Raw genomic sequence first — 24,427 nt, forward strand, 5'->3', positions numbered from 1 at the left:
AACAAGGACATGCCCACATCTCGGTTATGGTTAAATGCATTATGTGAAAAACAGACGCCAGTGTTGGATGACTGGCTAATAGATCAAAATGAACTCAATAATAATTCGATGTGTGGAGTATTTCAGCAAACAGAACAGGCAACGACGATGAATGCCACCGAAAAAATATTAAATGTAGAGGCCAGGCAATAAAGTTTTCACGCAAACAGTGAGAACATTTTCTACAAATATCTATAAATTTGATGAAAGAATTTTCTGACACTTTTAGAATTATTTTATTACTTCTTTCTAACAAATTATGTGAAAGGCATACAATTTTCAAAATTCATTGCTTACAGCTGAAAAGAGGTGCTCCTTTCGACAATAAGAAAGCAATCAAAATGATACACCCATTACTCCTTGATGTGTACATGATGGAGTGTTCTCCCGGTTCTGATCTCAGTTCACCAGCGGCTACGAAGTTTTCACGGAAACATTATCCTTAAGTCTCACTTCCGCCTTGACACCACAGTTTCTGTTTCCTTGCGAACCCTGTACACGGGTGTTCAACTGGACGATCCCGAGACCCGAAGACCTAGGTCATCAGGACCGGGACCCAGAATGCTTTCACATGTAAATGTGGGGTGAAGCAAAGTAACTTGTAGAAGTGCATTGAGGGATCGTTGCTAGTACCAAATGTAAGGCACATGCAAAAATCACGATATTAGAAAGGTATTCTACTTACAAACTGTATTTAGTTTCTTATGTATCATGAGCGTAAATGTTACTATTTACGATGGTTCCTTTTTTACATTCTACTCAGCTTGCTTAAATAGTGGCACTGGCCAATTCGATTATTGGACAATTTTACCAAATACTTGAATCGATTCGACATAAATTTGGCAGTAGTTTTGAGTATAAGTTACGAAAAAGGGCTGTTTCTGTGCAGCGATGATTGTTGTTTTATTTTAAGATTAGAGCCTTGTGTTTATCATTCCTCTTCTTTATTGTGTGAGCAAATAAGCTTGAATTCGTAAATTGTTTAATTGACTAACCACTGAATGATTTGGTGGTGGTGGTGGTTGTTGGTGTTTTATACCGGGAGATACATCATTGTAAAGTTACAGTTAATAGTATTAATGTTATAGTTAATAGTGGTAACAATTAAACTAAATCGAAGTAAAATAATCTGAAATAATGTTGTAAATTTGCATATTTTTTGTAATTTAATAAAAAATAAATTGTAAATGTAAATATTATTCTTAATATAATTAGAATGATTTAAAAAAAATTGTTTTGTATATTTATATTTTTATTTGTGCATTGCATTTACACTGTGCAAGTAAAAGTGTTATCTTGTTGTATACGTTATGTGCTATTTTTGTGATAGATTAATTGCATATTTCGAAAAAGTAAAATAAACTTGTAAAGAATTCAAACAAAAATTATTTCATGAAATGACGCTTTTACATGTTTATTTACGATTGCATTAGTTTATGAATTGAAAATATAAAATTCACATAAAATTATGTCTTTATGTAGCACTTTAGTAGTGTTCTAAGGTATTTCCTTATTTTTTTGATTGCGTAGTAGACCAGACTGCCATTCTCCACGTCTGCTGCGAATGTAATAACTAACCTTGAACTGTCCCTCTAGTGTCTACAGGACCTACTGTTACATTCAGTGTCGCCTGACCCACTTGGGAAAGTCTAGACAGCGCGGGAGGAGGTGGCATACGCACTGTGAGGACAATCACACATACACGCACACACGGTCATTACGCACGTACATACATGCGACCGCATAAGCATGCATACCTACCTTCACACACGACAGTCGCACGCATACGCACGCACACATACACATGCGCACACTTACACTCTCAAACACAATGACAGATTACACGTGGGCAGACAGAAAGACCAGGAAGTCCGGTCTTGGACTCGATGAGTGGGGCGCAACTGCCGCCACGGGGGCAAGAAATGTCGAGGCTACTAACCAAAAGGGTTGATGGTTTTTGGAACGTGTGACGGGAATGGAATAAGTACTGTAGATTTGGAATTGTAGAAAGCTTTTGGACTTTGGAATGATAATGAAGAGAAGGCAGACTAGCCGCTGAGTGAAGCTCTGAATAAAAATCTAGTTATGCGGCAAATTATATCTTTGTTGTGTCTTGCGCGAGTAGTCCACCAAACGGCCATCATGCGTGCTGGTTACATTTATTTTGACGGAAAAATGCATGATACCATGACCTGGGATCAAACTGAGAGCGCGCCTGTTCAGTACCCGATTAGCGCAGCAAACTTCCCATAGTTGACCCAGCTGGCGGGTCATAGAGGGTTCGGATATATAGGTCGGCGAGGGAGGGAATCGAGTGGACACTTTCCTCACGTAAAGCTTGCCCCGAGATAATGGAGGTCTCTAACAGCTCCCCCAATAACTTAAAAAGGTTAAGTGGTGACCTTTACCTGTACCAGTTTTGCTCTCCTGCTCTAAAAATGCTATGCGTAATTTTATAAATACCCGATAGATCGATTCTATAAATAGAAGGAAGCTTAAGCCCGTTTGCTGAGTACAGTGGTGACATCATGGATTCAGGTATGTGTCTTATAATGCTGCCCCTATTTTTTATTGATATTTGTGACAATGTTTAAAATAAAGAAGTTGAACTTGTTCAGCTTGACAATTGACATCCTAATTCATGTAATTATTATGAGTAAAAGCCAAAATTAACCTTTAATTTCAAGTCTTTGTCAAAAACCCTGATTAGATATTTGCTGACTTCAAACGTAGGAAGGTACATGTATAGACCATTACCAATCTCGGCCAAAAAAACTTACACTGCATCAAGTTACTGAGAACTGATACCACAAACAAAAGCATTAAAACTGAAAAGATATGTTTACGTTATCAATGGTGCAGCCATATCGAAAGTTACTAAGTCGTATTTTGTGGTTCTCTAGTATAAAAAACAAAACAAAGGGAGATAACGCAGTATCCATGCCAGTCAATTAGACACTACTGATGTATAAAACCTCACTACCTGGTTGCAAAGTGATGAGAAGCGTTAAGTGTAATACTTTATCCTTAAAATGCACTAATAATTCTACACCTGACAGATACTAACAGGTCCAGCAAGCTGGACGGAGAATGAGACGACGTGCAGAAATGAAAACAAAAGAACTTCCTGGTGAGCACACTATTCTTGAGAACTTGTTTTCATTTTGCATTGATATGTGTTGGAGTCATTTTCCCTGAATTGAAGTGTTATTTCTCTCTAATTACAAAAAATGTTGTCTTTTTCAGATGTCACAAAGACGCTAAATCTTCTTGAATATTGATGTAATTATTTTCAAAGACGAACAGAAAAAGGAATCGCAGCCGAACTAAAAGGATAAAACTTGAAAGTATGAAAATTATACAACAATAATACCAAAATAATACAAATTTTAATGTCAAAACCATTTTTAGACCATGTAAAGAAACAGTTTTAAGTGCCTAATGAGTCACCAACTTTTAAATGTATGTCGATTATGCTTTTAAATTAATTTTTTAGCGTTTTTCTATCTACTTTCTACATACTACCTACCGACAGAAGCCTGCTATGTCCTAAACTGTCATTTATTAACAGATTTGTCATTCTCATAAAAGCAGCCCTCATAATATTAATTTTGTGTAAATTTGTATCTTTTTTCAGACCATCGAAATGACTTGTGAAATTAAGAGTAAGCATCATCCGGTTCAGATAAAGTGCTCATTTCCAGAGGTTAATGAAACTAAGAGAGATTTTTCTGTCTACTTTCATTCATCCGATGGAAGTCAGGGTTAAGTCATCGAAAACGAGTGACATCTTTCTTTCTCCCTAACTTTCTTACTGATTCTGTGAGACGGTGTTGTTGTTGTTTTTTGTATATATATATATTATGTTTCCGTTTGTTTTGCTTCTGTGCCTTTTTAATCACCCTCTTATTTATCCGTCTTAAGAAAGTAATAATATGTAGCTTCTGAACGTTAATATCATTTCTTCTATTTCTATTTTAAAATGCTTCAAAATAAAAAAGACAAAGCTAACAGGTTGCCATAATTAATCCTGTAAACATATAACTGAAAAGTCTCAAGGTGACAGATTTGTTCTAAGGATACAGTTCTCCAAATTTATTTTTACGTTATTAACAAGTTAGATATTTAAAATCTATAATTCATTAACGGTAAATATTGTAGATTCGTATGTCTTCTGCAGATGCAGTAGCCAACTGTATTTTCAATGGAATAAACACATGCTTGACAGAAGAGGGCTTCGACGCCAAACTGAAGGTTTTAACGCGGCCATTGTAACAGTTCCTGACTCATTTGCAGCAAAGACCGGAATATTTGTTTGTCAGAGAGGAGATCTACCTTTTTTCGAAAATTGTCAGTTCCCTCTTGAAGGTAAGGTGCCTTTTTTGAAGAACATGCTTCTTAAAACGTCCTCTTTAAAGACACCTCCATTACACCACTGAAAGACATAGCTGTTGAACATCTATGAAGCTTGTTTCTAAATAGGTAAACACGTCAGAGACTTTCATGATTTTGCTGCACAAGATCTTATTATTTGACAACTGATTTATGTAAGAAAAATCATACGTGGATTCTGACTACTAAACCCCGAAGTCAATGCAATGTTTTTTGAGAACATTTAAATGGGACGCTACCCAATCAAAAAGCTTACTTTTGTGACGTAGACAGGGACATTTAAAACTGACCTAAAAAATTTTCGTACATGATGACTTTGTTCTCTGTAAATAAATCGCATTAGATACAAGACTACAAGGCCTTTATTACTTAAAACAAAAGACAGAACTGCTTTTGCAATTTAGCTCAAAGTTATAATAATACACATTTTACAGCTTTTATTTAATATCTAACTCTGCGTATTGCTTTTATTTATTTTCAGGCAACAGTCTTATCTCTGAAACTGGTTATGGAACGACAACAAATGGTAGCTAAAAATTAAATGCTTATTTATTTGTTCACTGAATAGTTCAGTATCTTGATACAGATACGCTTTGATCGCGATATTAGGCTCTTCTCTAAATTATTATTTAAATACAAATTTTGAACATAGTTATCTAGATTCAAAATTTATAAATATTTGTTAAATCCTTTGAAAAAGTAATTATTAATCCTAAGCTTTTGATAAAGTTCTTCCAAAGCGTTAACAACTGTCCCATAAAGATACACGACACGTGTGTGTTCTGTAATTCTGTAGCCAACTCTTTGCTCCGAAAAAACACAAAATTTGTAGTTTATACTGATTCTGTAATGGTGATGCTTTTGTGATTTCTTTTTATTAAAGTAATCTAGACACAATATTAATAAAAGGACCCAGAATAAGTACGGAACAGGATCCACAGACACATGTGGATATAACCTCCTCTTACAAACATTCAAAAGATTTAATAATGTTATGATTAAGTAAGTAAAATGCCAGAACATATTCACAGACTGTCCATTGAGTGTGTAAAGTTTTTAAATATGAGAAAATGTTTACCAGCCCATAGCTCCTAGAAAAGACACAACAAGTTGAACGGATAAATATAAATTCATTCCACTTCTCTAAATAGCTGGCAACAGAAGAAGGCCATTTTATGATAAACTTAAAAATTGTGTTTAGTATACTATTTTCCTTACTTGAAATGTTGAATGCCTCACTAATTCACACTCTGACTGCCACTTGCTGATTGCCAGGGATCATGTGGATCCTTGGTCGTGCAAACCTCCCTAGGAGTAAACGCTGACAAGGCTGACCACTTAGGTCTGTCTTGAGCGGTGTTGAGCAGGTTTTGTATGGTAAGACCAGTCCACTCCTTCACGTTTCCTATTCAGTTTTATCTCTGTCCTCTTTGACTTGTGTATTCAGTGTTCTGTATGACGACATGGCCAAAGAGAAAAGTGAAGAAAATTCCCAACAGTGGAGTCTTCGGTTGAAAATAAGCGTCTGACACTCATCTGTCTGATGTGTGTCACTGTAGGACAACACAAGCAGATTAAAGAGATCGACCCTGGTGGTATTTTCAGTAGATATATATGTAAGGGTAACACTGGTCGCACACGGTGTGGCGTATTGTAATCATATGTGAGCTTGGACTGGCAGCCAGCAAAGCATTCTGAGAATCAGTGTAACATGGTCCGATATTTTGCTTTTGGAAGACAGCACAACATTTGGATCCCTTTGTGTGCAGTAAGCAATTAAGATAGATCGTTATATTGAGCATTTCAGTAGTGCAGCTGTGACAGCACATATTGAGTAGTTTGGTGGGACAGGAATATTAGGATCTGGCTGATCTTGTGAAGTTCAAGGACTATCAAAACAGATTGCATTGATGTGAGACTCAAGGGATAATGATTTGTCACATTCGTCCTGACTGCTTGAGGGAGAGAGAGAGGAAGGACATCTGAATAGATAAAACTGCGTGTGGACTTTTTCTATGGTGTTTTACACAGTCCCATTTAATGTGAAAGATCAGCCCTTTTTTTTATTAAGGACTTTCCAAAATAAAACAAAAACGAATGGGTCACTTGAATTCAGTTTTCTGAGAGCGAAAACGCTTCCTTTACACCTTATTTTCCTTTCAAAAATCTACATGAAGACAATTACACGCCTAATGTTACAACAAAAACCGTGTACGATGGGTCATATTAATTATAAAAAAGGCAGCTTTGTTACACCATGAAAAAGCTATTCATTTTTAAAGTGTAATTTGCTTTAAAACTTCATACTATCCCACATACCCGTTGACTGTCTTTGTTCCAATAGAAAGCAAAATACATAAAGGCGTGGCTATGAAGAATGTCAACAAAGTCTTCCCATTGTTCTTTGTTCTACATCTTTGTGACCATTTTTTAATTTTGTTAAGTGGAAAGAGTTTGCATTTGGTTGAGATATTGTGCTATATAAATTCTCATTACTGTTCTTGTTTTGATAGAGACCAACTACCAAAGTTTCAAATCTGACCCACCTCTTGTATGAATAGCTCACGTAGCAGAGCACTCGTTCCTAATTCGTATACTTACTTTTATAAAACAGAGTTTTTTGAACCATTCTTATTTTCAACATAAACATGTGTTTTTTGTTTTCAGTAATTCCTGGTTTTGTAACGACCAAACACTCTGGAAATGAAGGCAAGTAAATCAAGTAAATTTAACAGCTGAAAAAGTACTTGATTTTGTGATTTTATTTTTGTGAAATTGCATTAAATTGAATTCCTTTTAGAAATAGAAACTAGACTTGATTACGAGGAGTTAATAATGATGAAAGCGTTAAATAACAATTCATGGATTTTAATAAGTGTAATATGTATGATAAGTCATATCCCTTCGCTAATGCTCTTTGATGTCTAAGTGTAAATAATGTGTGATACCAAATGAATTTTAAAGGAAATGACTGAAAGAAAGCTTAAATAGAATATACAATTTTAAGCAATATCTTATGTTTTGTTAAAATTAGATTTTTGATCAAAGGAAACATTTTGCGGCACAAATGAAAAATCAGATATGTGCTCTATTTGTGGTAAACTGTCCAAGGACGAACAAATGTGACAAAAGTTGTGATTCTGCTCTCTCACTTTTTCCAATCAGCTAAATGAAAGGACGTCTATTTAGATATTAGTTATATTTAAGAGAATATTTTCCTTCATAAAAAGTTTTTTGATTGCTTATCTTTTTCCTTGCATGTCTTTTTAATTGCAATATTCTGTCAGTAAGCTCTATTTCACAATGTTATGTATTTAAAAATATTTTGTTCAAGCAGATGATAATCAGTTGATTATTATCTGTGCTGCCGTTTCTGCCATCGTTGGGGTGATTCTTCTGCTCTTGTGCATCACCTTTATATGGTTCAAGAGATTCAGGACTAAAAAACGTAAACATCTTTTCTTTGTCTCATTTGCTTAAGCATTTTAAACACAGCATTGATGAGTACAGCACAATAAAACAACCAAAACCAAACTGCAAATCTACCAAGTTAAGACAACTGACAAAGTGAAAAAAATCATGAAGCTAAATTAGTCGATTTTTTGTTGTTGAAAATAGCAATTAGATGAGGATTAAATGTGACATATTACAAATTTCGACTCTTGTAAACACAAAGGTATTTTTCTATGTGTTTGTTTTAGATCATGAACATTCCTACACGAGAAGAATGTAAGTTAAATGTTTGTGATTTAACTTACTGATTTGTGATTTAGGTTACTTATTTAGAGTTACTAAGACACATTCACATGACGTTTTACTGCCATTATACTCTAACACACTCTCAGACACACAGCCATTGAAAAGTCACTTGTCAATGAAAAAAGACTTTAATTCAGTTTTAAAACGTTTCTGTTCTCTCTGTTTCTCACTTTTATGGTACTGATGCAAACTCTTTAGCTACACCTTTGGGGAATGTTTGGCTCTTCTGTCTAAAGGGACTATATGCCTACAGCTGTCATGGTAGTACCTCATTATCATTTAACGAAAAGAAATGGAAAATATAGCTTTGTTCCTCTGCATTATGAGGTAATACAGAAACACAAGATATTTTAATGGTTTTCTCGTTAAAAGTCCACAATCTTCTGAAAACTATTCATTTCAGTTGCTGGACAGAGGAAATCCAGCCTTGTAAAGTTGATCAAGACTGCAAAATATCTTTTCTTGGGAACGAGAACAAAAGGAACGAACTGGACCAGGATGAGCTCAACTCTAAACTGACTGGAATTCTCGACAGCAGCCCGGCAACAAAAGCCAGGTCCTAAGGTAAGTGCACAGTGCTGTAAAAGAAATCGGAAATGTATTTTTGAGAATGTATACATAAAAATAACTTACATGCACTGAAAATGTTCTCTTTGGTTTTAGAAAAGCCATGGCATATTTTTCTGGTTTTAAATTTTATTTATTTATATAAATTACAAAGATCAATCAATGATTTTGTTCGATAACTATTTACCATAGTTCAGTGAGCTTCACAATTACTCGTTGATAGAAGGGCCTATGTTTATCGATGAAAAACTAAAGTAGACATAGAGTGCAACTCTTAGATTAATGTTTAATTTTCACACCTTTATCTATGTTTTCTGTTTGCCCTTTTTGGTTTTCTTTTTCTTGGAACTGAGCGTAAATAGGAGTGAACGTTTGAAGATCTGTGTTTTACCTGTATCTTCCATTTACAGAAATGGATTTAACATCACTGAAAAACAAGAAATCGCCGACAAAGAATACCCACATCTTGATGTGAAAAATAGCCATCTAGTGCGGGTTCGACATAAATCTCAAACTACTCTCATTCCGCATTAAACAAAAGACTCATTAAAACAACAACAACAACAACAAAGTAATGACCCAAACCCGTTTTCTCCCCTCTACTGTTTTGTAGCTGGAGTGTATGTAAATATTCTCAAGATTTTTTAATATTTTCTCAGTAATATTAGGTACCGGCTCACAACAATAGATTTTTAAAAGATTATTTTTGCTATGTTCACATCAAAGTAAACGAAAACATAAGGAAACAATTTTAAACCAGAATTTAGTTTTGGAGATAGTGCTATATGGGGTTTGTGATTTGTGTAACAGTTTTAGCACAATAATTTGGTGATGTTTGAAGCTCTTATATGTATTATCTACAAATCTTAGAAGTCCTCTAATACTTTGTCTGAGAAGTTACCAACACTGACTTTTTACTCGACTGATTTAAAAATTAATTTGCGAAAGCTTGTGAACTCGAGCACGAATACCGACCCAACCATCAAAAAAGGTTACACGGCACACGTAAAATGTCTGCGAAGGCTGCCATTTTGTATGCCGGGTACCATTTATCCTCTCTAAATACACATGATTTTTTCAGTTGCACAAAACAAAAACAAATTGTAGCTGCATTTGAAATTAGAAGTAATATTCCACGCTATTCAGAAGAAATACTATTTCACGCTAACCGATGTAACCACGTGGTTCAAGCTACTTCGTTTCCAAGTTGAATTTTTTATGTCGTCTTTTATTGTGCTTTAATTTCGTTGATAACTGCATAGACTTTCCAGTAATCTTCGGTGATTTAATTCAATGCGTATACATCAGTATCCATTTCGAAGTCCTGGTGAACTCGAGTACAAATACCGACCCAACCATCAACATGCGTTACACGGCACATGGAAAATGGCCTCCGCGAGGCTGCCTATTTCTTTGAGCCGGGTAGCGTTTATCCTCTCAAAATACTCATGATTCTTAAAGTCACATGTTTAAAGCTCTTGTCTATGTATTATCTGAAAATCTTATAGAAGTCCCCAAGTACTTTGTATGAGAAGTTACCAACACTGGCTTTTTACTCAGCTGACTTAAAAATTAATTTGCGAAAGCTTGTGAACTCGAACACAAATACCACCTCAACCATCAACATGCAGTACAAGGCACACACGGAAAATGTCAGTTGAGAGGCTGCATTTCTTGTATGCCGGGTACTATTTCTCCTTTCTAAATACAAATTCTTTCAGTTACACAAAACAGACAAATTGTGACTGCATGCGCCAATTATTTTAAGGATAGGTCCCTTTACCTTGTAATAGCTAGCTATTTGAAACTAGAAGTAATATTCCACGCTCTTCAGACGAAATTACTATTCCACGCTAACCGATGTAGCCCCATGGTATCGTGCACGTGCTTCAAGCTACTTAGTTTCAAAGTTAACGGATTTTTGCGTCGTCTTTTACTGTGCTTTAACTTCGTTAAAAATTACATAGACTTTTCCTCCAATCTTTACTTATTTTATTCGATATGTATACATCAGTATCCATTGCAAACATTTTTGAACGCGAGCACAAACACCGACCCAACCATCAACATGCGCTACACGGGGCACAGAAAATAGCTGCTGAGAGGTTGCTCATTTTCCTGCTGGGTACCATTCATCCTCACAAAATACAAATAATTGTTTCAGTCACACAAAACAAATGCATATTCTGCTCAACTAGGAAAAGTTGCTTTGCATAGGGATTTAAATGTAATTGTTGTGTTCCTGATAAACCATAAAACACTTCGATTTGAAAACGAGCGATTTTTTCGTGCGATCGCCGCTGTCCACCAGCGGGAAGGCGTGTGAGCCGGTACCTACTAATATTATTATTACTTGCACTGTTATTATTATTAGCATAAATACTGTGTATTTTTGTATAACTCTGTTACTTTCTTCTATGCTATTCAAACTCGATATATATATCTGTGTGGACATTTTATGACTTAACATGTCCTTTGATTGCTAGTAGTTGAAGCCTCTTTGCTATCATATGCGCTTTTTGGTGATTTTGTTGGTTTGGTGGTTGGTTGGATGGTGCTGCTTTTTTGACTTACGTGAAGAAATTTTGAAACCCATGATTGAGTCCAATAAGATGGTTGCTAAGGACAGTGCTGCTGTTAAGAAGGATACATTTCATAGAACTAAAGAAAGAGATCACAGGAAAACAGCGTGGTCTGCGTGTGGCTGATTTTGCCAAGTTGTACGACCGTTTGTCATTAACAAACTGCGAAGAGAGAGAAATTTACATGCTTAATGTGGCCATAGGAGTTATCATGAGTACCAAGCAATTTCCACAACTCCTAGAAGATTTTGCGAAGCTGCTGGTGTGGATCAAGGAGAAGCAGTTAAAAAGCGATTCTGTCTGAAGGTATTACACGCGCAAAAGCAAAGGCACTGTATGTGGACCTTGTCAGGAAGGCACCAGGCATAACGTCTGAAGATGAGAAGGCATTCAAGGCAAGTCGGAGAAGAATCTAGAAATTTAAAGACAATAGGCATACACAGGATAGTGCGACATGAGAAAGCTACAGATGCTGCAGAAAAAATTGTGCCGGAATTCCAAGAACTCATTATTAGTGAGAAGACCTACATCATGGCAGAGGAGAAATATTTGCCTGGCCACAAGCCAATGAAGTATAGGCTCACGCGAGTCCATTTTTAGAAATGCTTCCCTTTCGTCATTTTCTGTTTTGTTGACATATACAGGTGTGATTTAGAAAAAAAACCATTAAGATACTATTTCTCGTACCTCTTTGTCAAAACAATACTAGTGGAATATGTTTTTGAGATGCATTTTACTCTCTTTCCAGCGATTGTTACTGAGCTCTTGCATCATCCTGTAATGCCTTATTTTAACTAGTGCTCTTCCCAGTTCTAAATAAACAGCTGAAAGTTGTATTGGTTTCATATATATATATATACTTAATTTTGTTTTCCATTTTGTTGAAAATTTTGCTAGACAATAGAAAGATGCTTTTGAAAACATATAGTTAGCAGCTACTCTATTCGTAATCTCCTTAACCATGGCTTTGCTATTTGCCTCATGCCAAGAAAAAAAAGCGATTTCTTGTTAGTTTCTATGGGAGAGTTCTATTGTGTGATTTAGAATGATTTGTTTGAAAATCTTGTTTTATTCGGTGTTTTTTGGTGTGTTTTTTGTGGGAAATAAATGGATAGCTTTTTAATCTTTAAAATATGTTTTTGTGTTTATTCCTTATTACTCCTCGAGGAGCATAGGGCAGTAACAACACCTCGCCAGCGGACCCGGTATAGGGCAGCCCTTCCCTTCAGCTGGGCCCATGTTGTTCCGATGTCCGTTGCCTCGCTCTCTGCTGTTCTTTTCCAAGTTTGCTTCGGTCTCCCAACTCTCCTCTTCCTCTGAGGGTTCCAGTAAAGTGCCTGCCTGGCAATGGTGTCAGCTGGTTTGCGCAGGGTGTGTCCTATCCAGCTCCATCTGACCTCTTGGCTAGTGGCATTCTGGTTGTTGTTTTTTTTTCTACAGGCTGCTGTTGGAGTTCTTTTCATGCCATCTTATTCCAAGAATATGGCGTAAGCATTGGTTGGTAAAGGTCTACAGCTTGTTGTTGATAGTATTTGTCACTCTCCAGGTTTCAGAATAATACAGTAGGACTGCCTTCACATTGGTGTTGAAGATGCGGATCTTACTGCGGAAGGGTAATGCTCGGGAGTTCCAAATGGACCACAGGCTGTTGAAAGCATGCCTGGCCTTGTTGATGGGGCTTTTGATGTCATCGTCCGCTCCTCCGTTCTTGTTGACAATGCTCCCAAATACTTCAAGCTATCTGTTTCCAGGATGTTCTCTCCTAGAAGCTGGATTGGGAATTCCTGCTTGTTATTGATTCTTATTACTTTGTTATTCTTTTTGTTGACCTTTAAGCCATTCTTTCTGCTTCCTCCACTTGCTTACTCAGTTTGGTTTGTGCATGTTGCTGCCGCTGAGATAGGAGACTAATGTCTTTTGCATAGCTTAGGTCCTCATGCCATTTGTGAAGGTCCACTGGATACTGGTGTTGTTGTCTTGGGTTGTCTTGTGCATAGTCCAGTCTGTGACCATTAGGAAGATTATCGGTGATAATATGCAACCCTGTCTTACGCTGGTCTTCATTACGAAAGTTTTAGTGAGTTTGCCACTGTGGATAACTTGGCAGGACGAGTCTTCGTACAACCCATGAATAATGCTTATGAGCTTAGGTGGAATACCGTAGTGGATCATCAGCCTTCAGTTGACGTCCCGTCTACACAGTCAAATGCTTTCTCAAAGTCGACAAAAGTTATATGAAGGGAGGGTTGACACTCAATAGACTGCTTAATGATGATACTGATGGTGACTATGTCGTCAGTGCATGACCTATCCTGACAAAACCGTGCCTGTTCTGATCTCAGTCCTTTGTCTTGATTTATGCACATGTTTGCTACTATGTATGGCAGTCTTTGATGCAATCTGTGACATTTGTTAAAACACACTTATCCTTTATCAATCAAAATCATCCTCAAATGCCAGTAATATATTTAGAGAACACACAGATTATCTACCTAGAAAACATGTATATTAATCATGAATCACAGGAATTTCACAGGAATGTATATATGTTTAAGGGCGACACAGTCCTCACACTGCATTCCCAGATAAAACTGACATAGAGCCCAATAAAAAAGAATTTTACATATTTTTTTTCTGGGCCCTAGATAGAAGTGCGACATGCCCTTCACCAACTTCGTAACACAGGACCCAGGTGTCCTCAGTTTTTCTGTGCAACAAAGAGTATTATTGTCTATCATTGTCTGATGTTGTTAGCACTAAATAGTCCCATGGGCTCAAAGCTTTTCTAAACAAATGGTATACACACATGCCTGGCTCTCCTCTCAGCAAGTCCTTTTTTCCAGCTCAATAGAAATGCTTGGTATGCTTCCTTTGCAATACTGATTTTCATCTGCTGGCTAAGGATTCTTGCCAAAGATGAACTGTTGTTTTGAACATCCTCCTGTCGACCTGGCAAACAAAATATAAGCTTTTTTAAATGATTTTGAAAATATTTAAAAATCTTTTTGCGTGCTTTTGCGATAGATTTAGAAAAGCAATTTTTTTAGTTGTAAAGTTGATTTCGTTTGATGAAAGGACGCTCGGTGCATTAGATGAGCAGTAGCTTTTCTTTTCCTTTGTATGGAAAATGTAGCTCTGTTACTTGGTCCTCAGCACGAATTACACTTACGATTCAAGGGGTCAGAAACAAAACAGAGAGAAACAGGGAATGGAGTATTTGACCTTAGACGGAAAATTTCCTAAATGTTTAAAGATTATCTAATCATTCCCTGATTCAAGGATTTTAAAATCCGGAAAGTGCGGAAATGAATTGTTCCTTGTGATAAGTGCAATGATTTTAAAGGAGCATCTCATATAGGGTGTAGTTTGAAAAATAAAACTGCTTGTTTCTGTAACATCAAAGCTGCTTTGGTCTTACTGAGGACCCGTGTAAATATTTTTTTATATGTACACATTTATTTACTTACTATTTCATTAAATCCAATTTTCATAAGCAGTTAATACATGAGAGAATTCAATGCGGACAAATACATGACAATATCTCTGTGCCCTTTTGGAAACCTTTACCTCATACAGATTTTTGCTGAGAATGCTAACGTGTATCTATTTTGATTGTATAATTTACACTTCACATTCTTTTTTCTCAAATGCTTACATTAATTCAACTTGCTTCACTAATGTGAAGGACCACTTAATAGTTTCAGATATTCATCAATACTCTTACCTTTTGTGTGGCGATTTGGTCTGCTCTTGACAACCACCTTTAACAAACCTTTTGTCGTTGTAAATATTTTAATCAGAGTTTGAATTTATGTGCAATATTAACCTTAGCTTCTCTGGAGTCAATGGTGAGAAGCAGAAGTACACATAATAAACAAAATTAATGGGTCGACAGAAAGCAGCGGTGTGTGACCTACAACCATCTTTTACATATATATATAACTGCAATTAAAGATGATAATCAACTCACATTACCAGACACTGTAATTCCATTAGAAACGAATGATCACAGTAATGCATACTAGAAAAAGCTGGAAGTATTCCTGAATCATATATATATAGAGATATTTTGGAATCCGTTGTCCTGTGATTATTGTCAACGTCGCTGTCATCAACATCATAAGCTTCTCCTGTCTTTACACGAAAGCTTTGGTAGAGAAATAAATAAATAAAAGTTAGCTTGTACCTTATGTACCTTATGAGCAATTTCAAGGCGCTTCACAAGTAACATCAGGGGAAGTCAGAATAAGGTGGCAACATAACAAAATGTTGTGGGTATGTAGCAGACCGTGTACTCCATGCCTAAGGGCAGAGTTCATACACAACATGAACCTCAATAGGTAGTCCAAATATCAAACAAAAATATCAGTCATACAATTCACCATAGCAAATGCAGTTCCAAGTAGCACATCCAACAGATGGAACCAGTCGCACTGGCACGACGAATGAGCCCCAGCACAGGTTAAAGTTCACTGATACACAAAGGTCAAACGGACATGAAGCGGAACTGCGCCGACTGTCAAGTCTGCCCGCCGAAAAGGAACCGAAGCCACCGACACGGAAGAGGCTCCACATTTTCAAACACACGACAACAGGCATATTAAAATCATACACAACCATGTCCAACACGAGGAAGACATCAGATAAGACAAAAATACCACCGAGCTCTGCCTCCTACAGTCAGTTAGGCGAAGGGTCATCACTGTTAAGTTAAAGTATATACAAAATTTAAAAACATTAGTATATCGACAAGTATGTTCAATTTTAAATATCAGTAACAACAATATGTGGCATATTTCTTAGTGCTCTATCCCGCTACCCATTGATTCTCACAGGCCATTAAACCAAGAATAATTTATGTAGGTATGCCAGAGCTTATTATCTCCTGTGTATATTTACATTAAATAATCATTTGTTTGTTTTAGAATATATTTGCATTAGCATGTAAGGAAAGCAGTATAAATACATGCTTCGAATTGTGCATGCCTGGTATTTCACTCACTGTTACTCGGATGCTAGTCCTATTATTATGTTTCTGTATATTTTGCAGCAAATGTTCATAGATGTTTACTACCTAGCAGTAAAAAGTATGCTTACTTTCACCATAAATGATGCTCAGTATAGTGTTGGCAGAACCTTTTTCATTTCGAAGATTCAGTGTCCAGTTCCCTTGGGTAATACTTGCTTGTTTGTGTAGATAAACGCTCAGGACGAGATTCGGTGGTTTACCGCTAAGGATGCAGCTTAGTCCTCTGATGTTGTTGTTGTTGTTGCTGCTGCTGTCGTCGTCTGAAACCACTGGTGTCAAGTGGCATTCAGTGAACGCTGCCGTGTGAGCCTTAACATGATATGTTAGCTCTTCAAAAGATCGTAGATTAACGATTTTCATTTTTTCAAGAAACTGAGGAGGACCTGTGACAAATTAACCATTTAAATTAAATTTATCTCTGCACTTTAATTACGGCAAAAATTACGTAAAATATTAATTCAACAGCTCATTATTAATAAACTGAACCCACATTAGAAATAAACCATTGCTACTGTTTGAGACATCAGAAAACAACGTAACATTGAGACACAATTTTTTAAGACTCCATTTTGTAAGGATACTTTATATTTATTAAGTATTTCTTGTATAATTATACTTTCATCATTAGTACTATTTACTGCATAGCGTTAAAGCTTAGTCCTCTTTAACACAGTTGTGGGAATTTGAAACCTCGATACTCCCAGGAACATAAAGATGGTTTCACAGGCCAAGGCACAAAAAAAACATTTTCGACAGCGTCTGGGATCAAAGACATTGTCTCATACCCAGGCATGCAATTATATTTCTCGCACGAATATGGAAAAAAAGGGGGAGGGAATTCACATTCTCATATGCATTCACATTAAAAACACATGTATCAAACTCTAGGCATGCAGTAGCAAGCTCTTGCTTAGATATAGAGACAAACAGTGGATCTCAAAGACATGCCTATCAGTCTGTGCACAAAATAAACAGGTTACTGAACTTATTGTGAGGTAGATGATATAAAAACTCAAGTCATACTTACACCTGACCAGAAAGGAGACTGATCTGTTCCGTGTCGACCTGCTTCCTTCGCAGCTGACCACTGGCCAGTCGTGTTTGCACCAGACAGTGAGTGAATAGCTGAGATGTTCTTCATTACCAGCAGATTTAATTTCATATCTATATTTATCCAGAAGCTGAAAACTGATTTGGGGGTTGCCTTTGTCAAATACGCAGAAAATATCGGTCTTTTTGCCTTCCTCAATAATGTAATCACCATCAACCTCGTGTCCGTCGACGGTCAGACTTGAAACATTAGGTGGGTCTAACACACACACACACAGAGAAATATATACAAACAAACGTACACACACACACGATAATAAATACACTTGAGGAAGCACATTTAGTAATTATCAATACATACATAAGTAAACGTTTGAAAGCATACTGTATGATTAAATCTTTCTATCCGGTAATTATATTTTGGAATATTTTGGGAGTATTTAAAGATTATTAATTAAAAAAAATAAGAAAGAAATTACATGTGACTAAAACCAGTTCTGAATATGTCCATGTATTTAAATAAAATTGTATAGATAAATAGAGAGAGAGAAATAGCTTACTCACAAAGTACATTAACATGGATGATTCGCTTTGGTTTGGCAATCCCGCCTCTCCCTAGAGACAGCACCATCACACTCAGTGACCTCGTGATGACCTGAGAAATGTAGATGTCTAAAGCCATCACAGACCTGCTGACATTTCGTTGTTCCCAGTAGCAGCTAACTCCTTTCTTTTGGCTCCTGTCGTGGCCAACCATGGTCATAGAGTCCTTGTCACGAATAAAGCTGCATGCAGTTTTTAAAGAGTTCTCTTCACAAACTTGATAAACGAAGTTAACTGTCTCTGGTGTTGCCGTAATGTCGACAGTATAGTTGGTGTTAATAGAACCATTTTCTTCTTCGGAAAGGGTGTCAGTAAAATTAGATAGTCCACCTAAAAACAGAAAAGCCTAGTATTAAATTAGTTTTCTAGTTCTACCCTGAATTCCTCTTTGTATAAACTTTCTAAAAAAATTGAATTTGTTGTTTTAGTATTAAAATGGGCTTTTTCTTTTTGAGGATGAAAAATCGTTTGGCTTGATATTGTAAGTTCTAATGGCATGCTATTAAAGAAAAACAAAATTTAACAGAAATTGCCAGAAATTTTGCACGAACAATCAGCCTGCTCATCATACTTACTGAAAAATGAGCTACAAATTTAGTCTAAAATAGTTTACAGAGAAATTGGCCAAAATAATTCAGTCGAGGATTAGCACGCTGCATCAAAACGTTTATAGTGTCAGAACTTACAGGTCGAGGCAAGTACTTTTTTCTGCAATAACAAAAGTAGAAAACAAACGCCAACAGTTCTCCAGGACGCGCTCATGTTGAAGGTCCGGAACCGTTTGTCGGGGATAGTTAATTTTAATGTAGATATTTCCTTGAAAGGTTACAAGGAACACTGCCGGTGTCATTGAAAAGTCAAGACCTCATTAACCCGTTACATTGTTCTTCGTTGTTTTCGCAGTTACAGTTCACTCCAGTGGCACAGCAAACTTCACTGCATTTCCCTGATAATATAGAATTACTTGTTGCTAAACCTCAGTTTGTTAGTGAGATTGTCCTTTAGTAAGGAAACCACCATTTGGGTTTACGTAACATTATAAATGCAATCAATTCATTTGATAATGAAAACGATCATTCCTACCAGTTTTAATGGACATACAGTATCTATTTGTCATACTCTAATTTATTTGTACGAAATACATTAAATGAAGCAAGATGCGATTGATAATGTAGTTTATTACAAGCATACAATGCAAATAAAATAATTGAGGGAAATATAAATAATGTTTTGCTTTGAAAATGAAACTTAATAATATATTTAGAAGCGAAAGAAGATAAAGATGGAAAGGTGTCAGTGACTAACTAGTCAGACCGACTAGTGCAAAACTTGGTGTCCTCTTTGTTTTCACATCTGATACAAAAACTGAAACTGAAGACTGTTCAAGGAAAACAGACCATAGATATTATAATGAGGAGAAGAGAAAAGGGAGGTTCTAATAGTCAATTAACAAGGAAGGATACTGGAAGTAAATGTGGGAAAAGACAATAAAAATCAAACAATGTGTAAAATATTAATAAGGAAATGAGTTAACACCTTGTACATGTCTGAAACCTACTATGGGAAAACATCTAGGCTGAACCTGTGCTGTCGCTAAAGTACAATAAAATGTTCCCTAGCATCAAACACTTGTTACAATTCTTGTAAAAGAAACTGATTTTGTGTCAAAAGAGTAGGTGTGATTTTCACATATTAGGGTCATATAGTTCTTGCACACAGAGGATATAGTTTAGCTACATACATCAGTACCAGATCTCACATTTTGCTAATTTTTGAACAGTGATTACATTGTCACCTTGTATAGGGATTCTTATGTCAAATTGTTAATTTGGGGTGAAGTGAAGTAAGCGAAGTGTTGCCTCTGTGTCCACACGAGCCTTTTCTGTAGAGAGAGACAGCTGACACTTGATAGTTTAATAAGCCAATGTGTTCTGAAAACTATTCAGCATTCTGTCCACAGTAAGTGTATAACGACGGCTTATGCTCAAATCACCCGCTTTGATCCCTTAAAATTAATAAGAGGCATTGAAGTAGATGAAAGGAACACTCTTCCTTAAATTTTGACTGAACGTCTACATTGTACTTATATTGCCGAACTCGATCTTGTTTGCCTCCCGCATGCTTTGATATTGCATCAAAATTCAACCATCAAAGTTTCTCTCATTCTCTCTCTCTCTCGTTCCCGTTTTTTTATAGTTAAAGTATACTGAAGCAGTATGCAGAATTACAGAGAACATTCTTCATTGCTCGCATTTAAACAGAAAGCAATTGATAGTTTAGAGATCTTATCAACATTCATCGCTCAGCCAGAAATCTGAAACTGAAACTTCACACGGAAAGTACATAATTAAGGTTTATTTCATTTGACTGAGTCAGAGTATACCTCGAGGATTCCATTTTTATTACATCTCACTCAATTAATTAAGGCTCTACGTCTAGATTAAAACGCCAACAAAAATATGAACTAAATAAAAAAAATTAAAAAATAACAGCAAACAAAAGTGATTAACGCTTAACAGTAAACCCCTATATGTTTTTGATTAAATAAAATTTACGTGGGGAACGTCTGGCTTTGAAGCCTCCACCGTCAAGTCCCGAGCTCCACCAAAGAACCACATTTATCCGCTATAGTAATTAACTACCTGATGCTTCTCATCTGCTAAACTGCCAGTGTGGAGTAACCTTCATGTAGCTCAACAAATAATTGTGACAGGAGAACCCACTTGTCTTAAGTTTGTTTCACAAAGACTTTGCAAAATTAAAGTGTTTGAAATAAACAAGTGTTTTCTTCTATTGCTCTTCCTTTATAATGTGCTGTGTGACTAAAGTTGCCTTCTGCACACACCATTTTTGTTGCAAACATTCATCACTTTGATTTAAAATACTTTGAGGTTTTCTATGGAAATACATCTGTAGAAATAGCTGGGCATGCTGCTGCATGCTGTTAATCTGCATATATGACTCTGATGACTGATCCATTGCTAGTACTCTTGAGTAACAGTTGCTTGTGTTGTGGTAGCAAGATGGCCACTCAAGCAGCTCAAAGAAGTGAATAACCTCATATGCAAATGACCAGTTAGTATCAAAGAATGGACAAGCATCTATTTGTTAAATTTTTTCCCCTGCCACAATGGTCACACTGCTAATGTCATTTCATCTAGTGTATTCTTCCCAACCCCAGGTTAAAAGACTTAATTATATACCACAAACATCTGTTAATTTTAATACATTACAAAAGATATGTGTATTGTAATTATTGTATAATACCTGAGAACTTTCAAGTAAATTAAGATTTTACAAAATTCTGCTGTATTTCTTATATAGTATACCTATACTTTTCCTCTGACAAACAACACTCTCAAAAATCCCTAATCCAATCATGCGAAGGACAATCCTAGAAAAAATATTCTCCATTATTTAATGCTTTTGATCTTCTGTGACAGTGGTTGCTATTGTGACAACAGTGCATTGGTAAAATTGCATCAAAATGAACCCCATGACAGCTTGCATAAGGACCTTCTGGAAGCCAATGTGCATAAACGTTTGTGTGTGCATGGGTGGGGGTGTGTAGGCATGAATGGAGAGATTGTGCTTATATGCCTGTGTATTATGTCACTCTGTGTTTCTAACATTGCAAGCATCTGTATATACATATTATGTATATTAAATGCTTAAAGGATAGCTACTGCTGCTGCGATATAATCCTTTATAAATATTTTTGTAGTTATAATTATGATTTTTTTTAAATATATGATTATAAAGTGCTTATATTTCCAGGTGGCATGATAATAATTACAATATTAATACAAAGTTAGAAAACTAATAAATTTTTGGTATTCAGTATTAGTATTAAATCTCCTTAATTGCCATCTGTGATTAACCCATAACAATCATATTGATTGCATTTTTCCTTTTTAACCTACTAGATGGAATCTTTTAACAATTATTGCAAACCACATGTCCTTTTCTTTTTGTCAGTATTGAGAATTTAATGCTTATAGTGGTTTATAACTCAGGCAACACCAGGTACACCACAAGGGACACAAATATGATATTCATATCTGGCTTATTGTCTTGTTCACACACAATGTAACATTCGTTTTCCTAATTTCTATGCCCTAGTCCTATTTCACACAAAATTCTTCATGTGATTCATTAATTTTATTTACTTTGTCAGCACAATTATACTATACTTCCATGGAATTATAGTCTTGCGCTAAGATTGGATTATCTTCATTATCTCCCTTGGACCAGTTGGTGAGAAAAGTTGTCTGCAGTAAACTTTCGAGTGCAGGATAGCAGGTATTTATATTCTTAGATATCGTACACTAGGCAGCAGCACAAAATGTAGAATAAGACAACAATCTAACAACAAACTTATTTACATCAGTAAACATTAGGACTGTTGAGAACTGGGTTGCAGCAGAACACAGCGACAGAGGGCAGGTCGACTTTTAACATGCAGTGATCAGTGGTTGAGGAGCTCTTGGTGGGGATGCTGTGGTTTAATTTACTGTCATACTGTCGGAGCCAAACGCACACACACACACAAATAAAGTTTTACAATCACGAGTTTGAACATCTACACTTATTTCTGCTATCTTAGTGGAGATATGTTTATTTGGGCAAACATCTCAAAATGATTTTTTTAGCGAGCATATGTGCACACTAATATGGGCATATGTTTGTTTTTATCTGTTGTGTGTCATGAAGCACACCCAAGTGGTTGCATGTTACTGAGAGAATGTTTACGTGAATGTGTATGTGTGAAATCTATGTATGCTTTAACTCTTTATTGCATCTGTCAATCAATGTACAGCAGCATTAAATTTTAGATGGAAAATTATTTAATTTATGAGTTTAAAAGAACTGAAATTATTTTTGTATTTGTTATATGATTTAGTGCAAATGTTTCTTAATTCACATGTGATTTGCTTTACACTGAAATATATAAGCACTGCATGTTAATGATATCACAGTATTTTTGTCTCTTTCACACACATCCATCACACTAAACACCATCTCAGAAAGAAACTTAAACTTAAGTTGTTACTTTGCGTCAGTCATTAATATGATCTCTTCTAGTACACGCTGGCCGAATCACGTTATCTTAAATGAATCCAGAACAATATCTAACCATGAACGTGTATTATAAGTTCGTGATCTAACCAGCTATTCCTTTTGGTTGCAATTAAATCAGTGTCGATACAATTTGCCTTTCTTTTATTTTACGCTTTACATTTACAGTCCCTTTTACATTAAAAGAACTTTATATTTTACACAAATTTTATTCACTCAGTCAAATGAATTTTAATTAATTAAACTCTTTTATGAAATAATGTCTTGCACAGATACCAATGTATTTCCCTTTGACCAGTAAGTGCAAGAATAAGTCTCCCCCCCCCCCCCCAACAAAAAAAAAAAAGAAAATATTGAATGTAATCCAGAGGGTATTTATACAGATGTCCTACAGTAGAAGTCAACGAAGAATGTGAGGACAGGTCTGTTTGTGGTTCAGAAGCTCTAATTAAGTAGAGATGTAATTCACCCTCTAACAACCTGAACCTCGATCTCACACACACAAACACACATTTAAAGCATCTTACAAGAACAGATATGCACACCTACATGTTCTAATCTTTGTGGATATTTGAATATTTATCCAACTTCAAACGTTTGTGATTAAGTGGTTTTGTCCAAACGTGCACACTACAGTGAGTGTTGTATGTCTGTTGATATTTAGAAATGTTTCAATATTCATATATGCAAACTCATATACATATAAACAGATATGCATACGTATGCAGTCATACATAAATGAATATGCAAGAGCATTGAAATGGCTATATCTTTTCTAGAGAAAGTTTATATTTGTATGATGTGTGTCAAATCTTGTGTGCACACTGTTTTTCAGGTGTGTAAGTGTGCCTTGTTTAAATATCTGTCCAAGTTAGCTTGTGGATGTGTGCACACTATTGTGTGCATATGCATCCATGTTGTGTTTGTGAGGGAATATACATATGAGGCACAATCTGTAAACTCATATGGATAAGAACAGACATGAATATATATGTACACATCGATATAAAGCAGTCAAATAGTATGAAATAAGCAACCATATTCAAGTGGTTAGACATGACAGAATGTTTGTTTATATGTATGTTTATGTGTTTACCATTGTGTATATGTGCATCAACCAGTAAAACAGAAGTAAAGATCTACTAATCATAAACAATTCACCACCAAACAAACACACCCACAATTGTAAGGAAAAGGAAGAATTTGTCACACCAATCCTATTTATTGTCCACCAAAACAGACTCATTGCAAAAATGCTGCTAGCATTGAGTTTACTCGGTAACTAACTTACTAAACAAGAAGTAAGTAGATTAAAATGTGTCATTCA

General features: G+C 35.9%; 2 protein-coding genes and 1 long non-coding RNA gene across 4 annotated transcripts; 2 read left to right on the forward strand and 1 right to left on the reverse strand.

Annotated features, from left to right (window-relative positions):
* The first annotated feature begins 2,504 nt into the window (after positions 1–2,504).
* Positions 2,505–8,179, forward strand: LOC112568155. Of its 2 annotated transcripts, XM_025245293.1 has the most exons (8): positions 2,530–2,577; positions 3,099–3,169; positions 3,677–3,803; positions 4,220–4,407; positions 4,913–4,957; positions 7,099–7,140; positions 7,769–7,879; positions 8,133–8,179. In XM_025245293.1, the coding sequence occupies exons 4-8, from the start codon at positions 4,257–4,259 to the stop codon at positions 8,162–8,164; spliced, it is 381 nt and encodes a 126-aa protein (XP_025101078.1). In that variant the 5' UTR covers positions 2,530–2,577; positions 3,099–3,169; positions 3,677–3,803; positions 4,220–4,256; the 3' UTR covers positions 8,165–8,179. The 2 variants fall into 2 exon arrangements, 1 of the variants encoding a protein (XP_025101078.1); XR_003100007.1 differs by lacking the exons at positions 7,769–7,879; positions 8,133–8,179 and adding an exon at positions 3,286–3,386 and having other exon boundaries at positions 2,505–2,577.
* Positions 8,180–8,493: 314 nt separating this feature from the next.
* On the forward strand, positions 8,494–10,800 carry LOC112568156. Its single transcript, XR_003100008.1, has 2 exons — positions 8,494–8,754; positions 9,168–10,800. It is a non-coding gene; the product is annotated as an uncharacterized LOC112568156 (long non-coding RNA).
* A 4,733-nt stretch (positions 10,801–15,533) lies between these two features.
* Positions 15,534–18,953, reverse strand: LOC112568208. Its single transcript, XM_025245380.1, has 5 exons — positions 18,708–18,953; positions 17,983–18,351; positions 17,396–17,677; positions 16,437–16,751; positions 15,534–15,906 (listed from the first exon to the last, which is right to left on the reverse strand). Exons 1-5 carry the CDS (start codon positions 18,781–18,783, stop codon positions 15,809–15,811), a joined length of 1,140 nt encoding a protein of 379 aa, XP_025101165.1. The 5' UTR covers positions 18,784–18,953; the 3' UTR covers positions 15,534–15,808.
* Positions 18,954–24,427: the final 5,474 nt, after the last annotated feature.

This window comes from Pomacea canaliculata, linkage group LG7 (genome assembly GCF_003073045.1).
Source record: "Pomacea canaliculata isolate SZHN2017 linkage group LG7, ASM307304v1, whole genome shotgun sequence".
Taxonomy (NCBI): domain Eukaryota; kingdom Metazoa; phylum Mollusca; class Gastropoda; order Architaenioglossa; family Ampullariidae; genus Pomacea; species Pomacea canaliculata.